This window comes from Scyliorhinus torazame, chromosome 20 (genome assembly GCF_047496885.1).
Source record: "Scyliorhinus torazame isolate Kashiwa2021f chromosome 20, sScyTor2.1, whole genome shotgun sequence".
Lineage (NCBI taxonomy): Eukaryota > Metazoa > Chordata > Chondrichthyes > Carcharhiniformes > Scyliorhinidae > Scyliorhinus > Scyliorhinus torazame.
In genome coordinates, this window is record NC_092726.1 from 29,442,088 (window position 1) to 29,455,262 (window position 13,175).

The window sequence follows — 13,175 nt, forward strand, 5'->3', positions numbered from 1 at the left end:
CCCCCTCATCCTTCTAAACTCCAACGAGTACAGACCCAGAGTCCTCAACCGTTCCTCATACGACAAGCTCTTCATTCCAGGGAACATTCTTGTGAACCTCCTCTGGACCCTTTCCAAGGCCAGCACATCCTTCCTTAGATACGGGGCCCAAAACTGCTCACAATACTCCAAATGGGGTCTGACCAGAGCTTTATACAGCCTCAGAACTGACTTCCTGAACACATCACTTGCTGTGCTCGAGTTGCTGAATATATATTTGGCGACAATTTGATCTGGTTCCTGCGGGGGCCACCAAGACGCAGGAAAAGTGTTCGCATGTTGGAGAAGTTTTCTTTCTGCATCTTTGAAGCTAGTCTGACACAAGCAAAATGGATTGAATATTCTGTCCCTGACTTGATGGGGATTGGGGCCTGGAGGGGTTATGGTTTTAATATTCGGGGTCACCCTGATTGGACAGAGGTGAGGGAGAATTATTTCCACTCACAGAGCTGTGCGTATTTGGAACTCGCTCTGCCTCACAAGGCGGTGGAGGCCTGGTGGGGTGGGGGGTCAGGGGTCACTGAAAAGGTCAGCCATGATCTTATTGAATGGCGGAGCAGGCTCGAGGGGCCGAATGGCCTATTTCCTGGCAGGCCTGCCTTTTTAATGTTTCGACACCTGACTTGGCATTGGTCTTTACTCCAGCTGAAAGCATCACTCGTCACTGGCCACTGTGCACGTGTTAGAACCGCCGCCATCGCGAGCCACCTGTCAACAGGTGTGAAGCGACTTACTTTATTCCTCGTTTCGAGCACCTCCCGGGGGTCGGTGAACAGAGGCACAAACTGGTTGGGGGTTTCGATCTTAATGGGCGTCCCGCTGCTGGATTTTGTCCCCTCCTCGGCCTTCATCCACTGTTTAAATACAATAGACACAGGGGTCACTTTTATCACCATCCCACAGAGCAGCGCTTCCCCTCACTGAACACTGGCAGGGCAGCCAGGCTAGAGCGTGGCCCAGCACTCTGGCACACCGCAGAGAGATCACTGCCAGACTGCACTGGCACAACACAGAGAGATCACTGCCAGAGTGCACTGGCACAACACGGAGAGATCACTGGCCGAGTGCACTGGCACAACACGGAGAGATCACTGCCAGAGTGCACTGGCACAACACGGAGAGATCACTGGCAGAGTGCACTGGCAAAGCACGGAGAGATCACTGGCCGAGTGCACTGGCACAACACGGAGTGATCACTGCCAGAGTGCACTGGCACAACACGGAGAGATCACTGGCAGAGTGCACTGGCAAAGCACGGAGAGATCACTGGCCGAGTGCACTGGCACAACATGGAGAGATCACTGGCAGAGTCCACTGGCACAACACGGAGACATCACTGCCAGAGTGCACTGGCACAACACGGAGAGATCACTGGCAGAGTCCACTGGCACAACACGGAGAGAACACTGGCAGAGTGCACTGGCAAAACACAGGGACATCACTGGCAGAGTGCATTGGCACAACACACAGAGATCACTAGCAGAGTGCACAGTCACAACACAGAGAGATCACTGGCAGAGTGCACTGGCACAACACACAGAGATCACTGGCAGAGTGCACTGGCACAATGCAGAGAGAACACTGGAAGAGTGCACTGGCACAACACGGAGGGATCACTGGCAGAGTGCATTGGCACAAAACACAGATTACTGGCAGAGTGCACTGGCATAACACACACAGATCACTGGCCGAGTGCACTGGCACAACACAGAGATCACTGGTCGAGTGCCCTGCCACAACACGGAGTGAACACTGGCAGAGATCACTGGCACAACACACAGAGAACACTGGCAGAGTGCACTGGCACAACACACAGAGATCACTGGCAGAGTGCACTGCCACAACACACAGAGATCACTGGCATAACACACAGAGATCACTGGCAGAGTGCACTGGCACATCACACAGAGATCACTGGCACAACACACAGAGATTGCTGGCACATCACACAGAAAACACTGGCAGAGTGCACTGGCACAACACCCAGAGATCACTGGCAGAGATCACTGGCACATCACACAGAGAACACTGGCAGAGTGCACTGGCACAACACACAGAGATCACTGGCAGAGTGCACTTGCATAACACACAGAGATCACTGGCACATCGCACAGAGAACACTGGCAGAGTGCACTGGTACAACACACAGAGATCACTGGCAGAGATCACTGGCACATCACACAGTGGACACTGGCAGAGTGCACTGGCACAACACACAGAGAACACTGGCACAACACACAGAGATCACTGGCTGAGTGCACTGGCACAACACACAGAGATCACTGGCAGAGATCACTGGCACATCACACAGGGAACACTGGCAGAGTGCACTGGCACAACACACAGAGAACACTGGCACAACACACAGAGATCACTGGCAGTGTGCACTGGCACAACACACAGAGATCACTGGCACAAAACACAGAGAACACTGGCAGAGTGCACTGGCACAACACACAGAGATCACTGGCACAACACATAGAGAACACTGGCACAACACACAGTGAACACTGGCAGAGTGCACTGGCACAACACACAGAGATCACTGGCACAACACACAGAGATCACTGGCACAACACACAGAGATCACTGGCACAACACACAGAGAACACTGGCACAACACACAGAGAACACTGGCACAACACACAGAGATCACTGGCACAACATACAGAGAACACTGGCAGAGTGCACTGGCACAACACACAGAGATCACTGGCAGAGTGCACTGGCACAACACACAGAGATCACTGGCAGAGTGCACTGGCACAACACACAGAGATCACTGCCAGAGTGCACTGGCACAACACACAGAGAACACTGGCAGAGTGCACTGGCACAACACACAGAGATCACTGGCTGAGTGCACTGGCACAGCACACAGAGATCACTGGCAGAGTGCACTGGCACAACACAGAGATCACTGGCACAACACACAGAGAACACTGGCCGTGTGCACTGGCACAACACACAGATATCACTGGCAGAGTGCACTGGCACAACACACAGAGATCACTGGCCGAGTGCACTGGCACAGCACACAGAGATCACTGGCACAACACACAGAGATCACTGCCAGAGTGCACTGGCACAACACACAGAGAACACTGGCAGAGTGCACTGGCACAACACACAGAGATCACTGGCCGAGTGCACTGGCACAGCACACAGAGATCACTGGCAGAGTGCACTGGCAAAACACAGGGACATCACTGGCAGAGTGCATTGGCACAATGCAGAGAGAACACTGGAAGAGTGCACTGGCACAACACGGAGGGATCACTGGCAGAGTGCATTGGCACAAAACACAGATTACTGGCAGAGTGCACTGGCATAACACACACAGATCACTGGCCGAGTGCACTGGCACAACACACAGAGATCACTGGCAGAGTGCACTGCCACAACACACAGAGATCACTGGCAGAGTGCACTGGCATAACACACAGAGATCACTGGCAGAGTGCACTGGCACATCACACAGAGATCACTGGCACAACACACAGAGATCGCTGGCAGAGTGCACTGGCATAACACACAGAGATCACTGGCAGAGTGCACTGGCACATCACACAGAGATCACTGGCACAACACACAGAGATCACTGGCTGAGTGCACTGGCATAACACACAGAAAACACTGGCAGAGTGCACTGGCACATCACACAGAGATCACTGGCAGAGATCACTGGCACATCACACAGAGAACACTGGCAGAGTGCACTGGCACAACACACAGAGATCACTGGCAGAGTGCACTTGCATAACACACAGAGATCACTGGCACATCACACAGAAAACACTGGCAGAGTGCACTGGTACAACACACAGAGATCACTGGCAGAGATCACTGGTACATCACACAGTGGACACTGGCAGAGTGCACTGGCACAACACACAGAGAACACTGGCACAACACACAGAGATCACTGGCTGAGTGCACTGGCACAACACACAGAGATCACTGGCAGAGATCACTGGCACATCACACAGGGAACACTGGCAAAACTCACAGAGATCACTGGCAGTGTGCACTGGCACAACACACAGAGATCACTGGCACAACACAGAGATCACTGGCACAGCACACAGAGATCACTGGCAGAGTGCACTGGCACAACACACAGAGAACACTGGCCATGTGCACTGGCACAACACACAGAGAACACTGGCAGAGTGCACTGGCACAACACACAGAGATCACTGGCCGAGTGCACTGGCACAGCACACAGAGATCACTGGCAGAGTGCACTGGCACAACACACAGAGATCACTGCCAGAGTGCACTGGCACAGCACATAGAGATCACTGGCAGAGTGCACTGGCACAACACACAGAGAACACTGGCCATGTGCACTGGCACAACACACAGAGATCACTGGCCGAGTGCACTGGCACAGCACACAGAGATCACTGGCAGAGTGCACTGGCACAACACACAGAGATCACTGGCAGAGTGCACTGGCACAGCACACAGAGATCACTGGCAGAGTGCACTGGCACAACACACAGAGAACACTGGCCACGTGCACTGGCACAACACACAGAGATCACTGGCACAAAGGTGCAAGAGAACAAAACAAAACTCAAAGTTTCATATTTTTATTCCGCCCCCTTCTGCAGCCTGTTACAGGTGAATAGAGGGAGGCCATTCAGCCCCTCGAGCCTGTTACAGGGGAATAGAGGCAGGCCATTCAGCCCCTCGAGCCTGTTACAGGGGAATAGAGGGAGGCCATTCAGCCCCTCGAGCCTGTTACAGGGGAATAGAGGGAGGCCATTCAGCCCCTCGAGCCTGTTACAGGGGAATAGAGGGAGGCCATTCAGCCCCTCGAGCCTGTTACAGGGGAATAGAGGGAGGCCATTCAGCCCCTCGAGCCTGTTACAGGGGAATAGAGGGAGGCCATTCAGCCCCTCGAGCCTGTTACAGGGGAATAGAGGGAAGCCATTCACCCCCTCGAGCCTGTTACAGGGGAATAGAGGGAGGCCATTCAGCCCCTCGAGCCTGTTACAGGGGAATAGAGGGAGGCCATTCAGCCCCTCGAGCCTGTTACAGGGGAATAGAGGGAGGCCATTCAGCCCCTCGAGCCTGTTACAGGGGAATAGAGGGAGGCCATTCAGCCCCTCGAGCCTGTTACAGGGGAATAGAGGGAGGCCATTCAGCCCCTCGAGCCTGTTACAGGGGAATAGAGGGAGGCCATTCAGCCCCTCGAGCCTGTTACAGGGGAATAGAGGGAGGCCATTCAGCCCCTCAAGCCTGTTACATGGGAATAGAGGGAGGCCATTCAGCCCCTCGAGCCTGTTACAAGGGGAATAGAGGGAGGCCATTCAGCCCCTCGAGCCTGTTACAGGGGAATAGAGGGAGGCCATTCAGCCCCTCGAGCCTGTTACAGGGGAATAGAGGGAGGCCATTCAGCCCCTCGAGCCTGTTACAGGGGAATAGAGGGAGGCCATTCAGCCCCTCGAGCCTGTTACAGGGGAATAGAGGGAGGCCATTCAGCCCCTCGAGCCTGTTACAGGGGAATAGAGGGAGGCCATTCAGCCCCTCGAGCCTGTTACAGGGGAATAGAGGGAGGCCATTCAGCCCCTCGAGACTGTTACAGGGGAATAGAGGGAGGCCATTCAGCCCCTCGAGACTGTTACAGGGGAACAGAGGGAGGCCATTCAGCCCCTCGAGCCTGTTACAGGGGAACAGAAGGAGGCCATTGACTTTGTTCGATGCTGTTACATCCGCACTCCTAATCCTCCAACCAGAATTGATGTCCTCACTGTGGGAGGAGATGCAAGGGAGGCAGGGGGGTGAGGAGGAAGACAAGGATCTGTGTCCGTGAGGCCTCGACGTGTTCAACCCCTAAAATCCACAGGAAAATCCAAATGTTGTCTGCGCAGTGTAAAGACAGGTACAATTCGGAGTTGGGAGTCGAACCTTCCACCTGCTCCTTCCCACCACCAGGGGGTGCTGGAGGCAGTAGGAGGGTGCTCCTCCTGCATTGGCACCCTGCCGAGAGGGAAGGCCGAGGCCTTTAGGCTGGAGATTATGGGTTTGAGGATGGAGCTGGGGGCAAGGAGGGGGATTAAATTTCCATTCAATCACAGGCAAGTTAATCTTTCACACGCACGCCTTCAATCTGAGAGCAGAGCTGGGAACGGGCCGGAAGCTGCTCCCAGGGGGGAGGGAGCTCGTGCTGCGGAGCGAGTGGATTAATTTCGCTTCCCGTCATCGCCCCGGACAAGCTCCTGAATCCCATTAACCCCGCGCGGGCCAGAGTCACTGTCGAGGGCACATTCTCCGTACACGAGGCATGCTGCAGGCGCACGGGTTACTGGGGAGGTTTGCCCGTGACACGGGGAGCCACCCCCAGCTCCGCGCGCAAAGCGAGACCCCCCCCCCTCACCCGCCGAACGTCACTGCGAGAGGGAAACAGACCAACGTCGTCGAGCCGACAGGGGGAAGTTCAGTACAACATGCAAACTCCACGCAGGCAGTGATCCAAGGCCGGAATCAAACCCGGGTCCCTGGCGCTGTGAAGCAACAGTGCTAGCCACTGTGCTACCGTGACACCTGGACTCCAGGGATTGAGTTGTGAGGAAAGATTACTCAAATTAGACCTGGGGTGGGATTCTCCCCTTCCCGGCGGGACGGAGTGGTGTGAACCACTCCGGCCTTGGGCCGCCGCAAAGGTGCGGAATCCTCCGACCTTCAGGGGCTAGGCCGGCCCTGGGCGCCGAAGGGCCTCCGCCGGCCGCCGTGAGTTGGCGCATGCGCGGGAGCGCCGACGTGTGCTGGCGTCATCCCAGCGCATGCGCAGCGGGGTTCATCTCCGCACCAGCCATGGCGGAGGTCCACAGCCGGCGACGTGGAGGAATAGAGCGCCCCCACGGCACAGGCCCGCCCGCGGCTCCGGTCACGGACCAAGCCACCGTGGGGCAACTCGGTGACCAATCTCTGGCGCCGGAGAATTCGGCAGCCGGCGGGGGCGGGATTCACGCCGCCCCCCTCGATTCTCCGACCCGGCGGGGGGTCGGAGGATCCCACCCGTTTTCTCTGGAATTTAGGTTAAGGGATGATCTGATCAAAGTACTCAAAATATTAACAGGAAAGACAGGTAGATAAATATTTCCACTGGTTGGAGATTCTAAAACTCGGGGGCCGAGTCTAAAAATTAGGGCTGGACCGTTCAGGAGAGATGTTAGCAGGAACCTCTTCACTCAAAGGGTGGTAGCGGTTTGGAACTCGTTCCCACATACAGCAGTCGAAGCAATATCAGTTGTTCATCTTAAATCTGAGGTAGATTTTTGTGAAGAAAAGATATGAAGGGATATGGGCCCGAGGCAGTTTTCCCTCACATCGCCGTGTCAATCACCTCAAATCCGTGTCTTCTTTCATTCTCAATCCTTCCGCCAAGGAGTCATTTTCTCCGTATTGACTCAGTCTCGAACCCCCCCACCCCTCAACGATTGTGAAACGCTTCGATCAAAGCTCCTCTCAACCAGAGTTCCTGGTCAAAATCCTGGAACTCCCTCCCCAACTGCAGTTCAAGATGTTGGCTCATCCACCTTCCCAAGGGGCAATGAGGAATGGACAACAAAATCTGGGCCTAGCCAGCAACGCCCACTTCCCGGTGGAAGGGCCAATGGAGAGCGAGGGTGAGCCGCGTTTTTATTCTCAAGTTGGAAACGTCGCAGAACCTGGGCGTGGCTTGAGACCTTTGACCTTGCAAGACCAAGGACAGTCAGTGGAGGTCAGGGGTCGGTGGGGCTTCCATAGCCCACCCCCAGTGAGACTGGAAGTGCATCAATCTCTTCAATAGATTATCATAGACTATCATAGAATTTACAGTGCAGGAGGAGGCCATTCAGCCCATCGAGTCTGCACCGGCTCTTGGAAAGAGCACAAAGGTCAACACCTCCACCCTATCCCCATAACCCAGTAACCCCACCCAACACTAAGGGTAATTTTGGACACTAAGGGCAATTGATCATGGCCAATCTACCTAACCTGCACATCTTTGGACTGTGGGAGCAAACCGGAGCACCCGGAGGAAACCCACGCACACACGGGGAGGACGTGCAGACTCCGCACAGACAGTGACCCCAGCCGGAATCGAACCTGGGACCCTGGAGCTGTGAAGCAATTGTGCTATCCACAGTGCTACCGTGCTGCCCCAGTGTAGACAACCCACTGCTGACCAAGAGCAGGCTTTGAAGTTGACACAATCCTTGGAATAAGCGTGCTGTTGGAGGGCAAGTTTAATTGTCAGCCTGGTAGAAATGTTCATCGACATCAATCGTTCGAGAGGGTGTGTCAGATCATTTCCAGTCTAGAGGTTGCGATAATTAATGTAGCTTTAAGTCCCTTTGAGAGTAGACTTAATGAGAGTACAGGGAGGAAGCAGATGGGGCTCTCCCTCGCTCTCTCTCTCTCTACCATCGTGCTCTTATTCCCCAGGAGGTGGCAAACTTTGCTGAAATTGTGGAAGTAATTCAGTTTTGCTTTCATTTCTTCCGTTTGCCTGCCTGCCCGAAGTACCGTCAAGTACCACGAGTCGAGAATGGTGGACGTTCACCACGCTGCCCCGAAGGCTGGGCCTGGGATCTTACCCTAGGGGCATTGTGGTCCCCCTCCCCCCCCCCAAGGCGGGGGGGGGGGGAAGACCTCACTCCCTCTTCCCCCTGCAAGAGGTGCCGGGGAGGGCGCGATCAACCACACCCACATGTTCTGGTCCTGCCCCCATTCTGGACGGCCTTCTTCGAGGCTCTGTCCTGGGTGGTTGGGGTCGAGATGGAGCCGTGGCCATCTGTGGTGGCTTCAGGGTATCAGAGCACCCAGAGATCTGGACAGGGAAAGGGGCGGACGCCCTGGCTTCCCCTGACTGACCACCAGGCGGAGACGTCTGCTAGAATGGAGGTAGGCAGCACCCCGGGCCTAGGAATGCTCACAGATCTGCCCCAAATTCCTGAGGCTGGAAAAGATACAATAAGAGGGTCCGAGGAGAGATTCCACAGCACACGGAACAAACTCCCAAATCTTTTCACAGACCTGTTTGCAACCAGCAGCCAACCAGGAGTGGGCGGAGGGGTGGGGGAGGGGCAGTAAAGCGGGGAGGCAGGGAATGGCGTCCAGAGAGAGATGGGCCGAAGTCCCGCTGCTGGAATGCCTGTCCCGCCGGTGTGGATTAAACCACCTCTCTTTACCGGCGGGACAAGGCGGTGTGGGTGGGCTCCTGGGGGGGGGGGGGGGGCGCGGGGCGATCTGGCCCCGGGGGGGTGCCCCCATGGGGGCCTGGCCCGCGATCGGGGCCCACCGATCCGCGGGCGGGCCTGTGCCGTGGGGGCACTCTTTTCCTTCCGCCTTCGCCGCGGTCTCCACTATGGCGGAGGTGGAAGGGACCCCCCTCCCCTGCGCATGCGCGGGGATGCCGTGAGTGACCGCTGACGCTCCCGCGCAAGCACCGCCCAGAGATGTCATTTCCACGCCAGCCGGCGGGGCACCAAAGGCCTTTCCCGCCAGCCGGCGGGGCGGAAATCAGTCCGGCGCGGGACCTAGCCCCTCAAGGTTAGGGCTCGGCCCCCCAAGATGCGGAGGATTCCGCACCTTTGGGGCGGCGCGATGCCCGACTGATTTGCGCCATTTTTGGCGGCTGTCGGCGGACATCGCGCCGATTGCGGAGAATTTCGCCCGGGGAGTGAATGGGGCGGAGGGTCACTCACCGGAGGGATCACACGGGGAAAATTCGAGAGAAAGAACATTAAAAAAAAAGAAATTGCTGCCGTTGTTGAAACAGACATAGAAGCTGCGGGATAAAGCCAGTAGATCTGGCGGGCGCTGGGGAGAGGGAATCAGAGCTAATGAGTCCCCGTGTGACTCTTCCGTATGAGGAACATATCGGCTCGCATGTTATCGCCACCCCCCCACATCCGGAACCACGTTAAATAGCACACAATAACTTCGGACTGTTCCCCGATATCATGGCGCGCTCGCACGGTATTTCAGTCAGCTGGTTCGCGATGCTGAGCGAGTTCAATTCCTGTCCCGGCTGAGGTTATTCACGAAGGCCCCGCCTTCTCAACCTCGCCTGAGGTGTGGTGGCCCTCAGGTTAAATCACCACCGGTCAGCTCTCCCCCCCCCCCTCAGAGGGGAAAGCAACCCGTGGTCATCTGGGACTATGGCGACTTTGGGAATGTTTCGAGCGCTTCTGGCCCCTCTTCAGAACTTTGCGTTTTCTCGACAAGGGAGAAGATAATTATTTCTCGAGCATTATTAATTTACTCTTGGTGACATCCACCAAATGGGTAAACCAGCTGAGAGCGGCTGAACAAACGTGACGGGTAAAACCGGCCTTAGTAACGGTTACCCTAGAAACCATCATCGATTGACATTAAAAAAAAGCCCCTTTGGGGAAGGGAATCTGCCACCCTTACCCGGTCCGGCCTACATGTGACTCCAGAACCCACAGCCAGGGGGTGGGGATAACATGCGAGCCCATATGTTCCTCATATAGAAGACACTAAGAAGTTTTACAACACCAGGTTAAAGTCCAACAGGTTTGTTTCGAATCACTAGCTTTCGGAGCGCTGCTCCTTCCTCAGGTGAATGAAGAGGTATGTTCCAGAAACACATATATAGACAGATTCAAAGATGCCCGACAATGCTTGGAATGCGAGCATTAGCAGGTGATTAAATCTTTACAGATCCAGAGATGGGGTAACCCCAGGTTAAAGAGGTGTGAATTGTGTCAAGCCAGGACAGTGGGTAGGATTTCGCAGGCCAGATGGTGGGGGATGAATGTAATGCGACATGAATCCCAGGTCCCGGTTGAGGCCGCACTCATGTGTGCGGAACTTGGCTATATGTTTCTGCTCGGCGATTCTGCGTTGTCGCGGGTCCTGAAGGCCGCCTTGGAGAACGCTTACCCGGAGATCAGAGGCTGAATGCCCTTGACTGCTGAAGTGTTCCCCGACTGGAAGGGAACATTCCTGCCTGGTGATTGTCGCGCGATGTCCGTTCATTCGTTGTCGCAGCGTCTGCATGGTCTCGCCAATGTACCACGCTTCGGGACATCCTTTCCTGCAGCGTATGAGGTAGACATCGTTGGCCGAGTTGCACGAGTACGTACCGCGTACCTGGTGGGTGGTGTTCTCACGTGTAATGGTGGTATCCATGTCGATGATCTGGCACGTCTTGCAGAGATTCAATGCATCTTGCAATGCATTCCAAGCATTGTCTTGCATCTTTGAATTTGTCGATATATATGTTTCTGGAACATACCTCTTCATTCACCTGAGGAAGGAGCAGCGCTCCGAAAGCTAGTGACATCGAAACAAACCTGTTGGACTTTAACCTGGTGTTGTAAGACTTCTAACTGTGCTCACCCCAGTCCAACGCCGGCATCTCCACATCATATAGAAGAGTCACATATAGAAGGGGCCGGGCTCGAAACGTTAACTCTGATTCCCTCCCCAGTGGCCTCCAGAGACAGCAGGTGTGTCCATAGCGCCGAGTTTGAAATCGCGCGGGGCAGTTCGGTCAATCAGCAATTTAATCCCCTCAACATAGAACAATACAGCACAGGAACAGGCCCTTCGGCCCTCCAAGCCTGTCCTTGGGAGCTGGATAACTGTCGGCGGGCGCGGTGCCAGTCCGGGCCTGTGCCCCTCGACTGAAACATTCCTGATAATTCGACTGCCCTCCCTGCACCCATCCCCGTGAGGAAGATACCGAGCGCCTGAAACAGGACATTGATCACCAGTAGAACGGGCAGGCGGTATTCAATACAGAGAAGTGCGAGGAGGCACAGTTTAGCGGAAGAAGCTAGCGAGAGGCAGGATAGACTAAAGTGTGCGGAGGGACAGAGAGAGCTGGGGCTTCATGTACATCGACTTTGAAGGTGACAGGACACATTGAGAGAATGGGTAACAAAGTAAATGGGACCTTGGGCTTCAGAAGTAAAGAAATCGAATACAAACGTAGAGGTTAGGCTGAATCTTTGATAAAGCCCTGGTTAGGCCCCAACTAGAACACTGGGTCCAGTTGTCGTCGCCACACTTTAGAAAGTACGTGAGGGTCCTCGAGAGGGTGCGGAGGGAGAGTTACCAGAATGGTTCCTGGGATTTTAGCTCCAAGGTGAGGGGGGAGAAGCTGGAGTTGGTCTCCTCGGAGTGAAGGAGGTTGAGGAGGAGATTTGATCGGGGCGTACAAGGTGGTGACAGGTCGACAAAGAGAAGCAGTTCTCGTTATCTAATGGCACAGGGACCGGTGTATGATAGGGGACGGGTTTAAGGTTTTGAGCGAGAGATACAGGGAGGGATGTAAGGAAGAACCTTTTTACCCAGTGGATTGGGAATAGGCTGTAACCCGCTGCCTCCGAGGGTGGTGGGAGAGGAGGCGATGATGGGTTTCCAAAGGAATTAGTCCGGGGGCCTTGAGAGAAATAAACTGGGCGGGAGACGGGGATGGAGCGAGCGATTGGGTGGGAGGGAGGAAGGGATAGGCCATGACAGAATGGCTGACCGCGCCCCGATACGAAGGACAACGCAAAGGTTTCTTACTGTGGTCTTGACCCTGGGGCTGCTGGGAGCTCCTTCTGCCTCGTCGCCAACGTTGACCCTCAGGTAGGTGTTCGGCGAGTTGAGCCACCTGGTCTTCTCCTGCTGCTGCTTTTGGCTGTGGTTTCGCAGCGAGGAGGGGATGATCAGATCTTCGTCAAAGGTGAACGCGGTGACAGTGGCGGGGATCTCCACCTCACTCTTGTGCTTGACCTTGTCCTGGACAATCGGGTGTCTGTAGGCGTAGCCAGTTCGATAACCCTGACGCCACAACAAAGAAAAAGACTGACGATTTAATAAACGTGCACAAAAGCCCTCCACATAATAATAGTAATCTTTTATTCACGTAAGTATGAAGTTACTGTGAAAAGCCCCCAGTCGCCACATTCCGGCGCCTGTGTGGGAATTGAATTATATGTTTCAATCCTATCACCTCCCATTCTGAACTCCGAGGAATACAGACCCAACCTGATGAACCTTTCCACAAATGGCAGTCCCTCCATCTCCGGGATCATCCCAGTAAACCTCCTCCGTACTGCCTCCAGTGATAATATATCTTTCCTTAAATAAGGGGACCAGAACAGAGTATTCTAAAT

At 54.9% G+C, this 13,175-nt stretch overlaps 1 protein-coding gene across 5 annotated transcripts in view; it reads right to left on the minus strand.

The window, feature by feature from the left end:
• LOC140397031 (beta-adducin-like) overlaps positions 1-13,175 on the minus strand; it is a 402,797-nt gene that overhangs the window by 57,881 nt on the left and 331,741 nt on the right. For all 5 annotated transcript variants that reach the window (XM_072486079.1, XM_072486077.1, XM_072486078.1 and 2 more), the window contains 2 exons: positions 12,583-12,840; positions 774-893 (listed from right to left, as the gene is read on the minus strand). In XM_072486079.1, the coding sequence (XP_072342180.1) occupies positions 774-893; positions 12,583-12,840 (378 nt within the window). The remainder of the gene's footprint in view (positions 1-773; positions 894-12,582; positions 12,841-13,175) is intronic.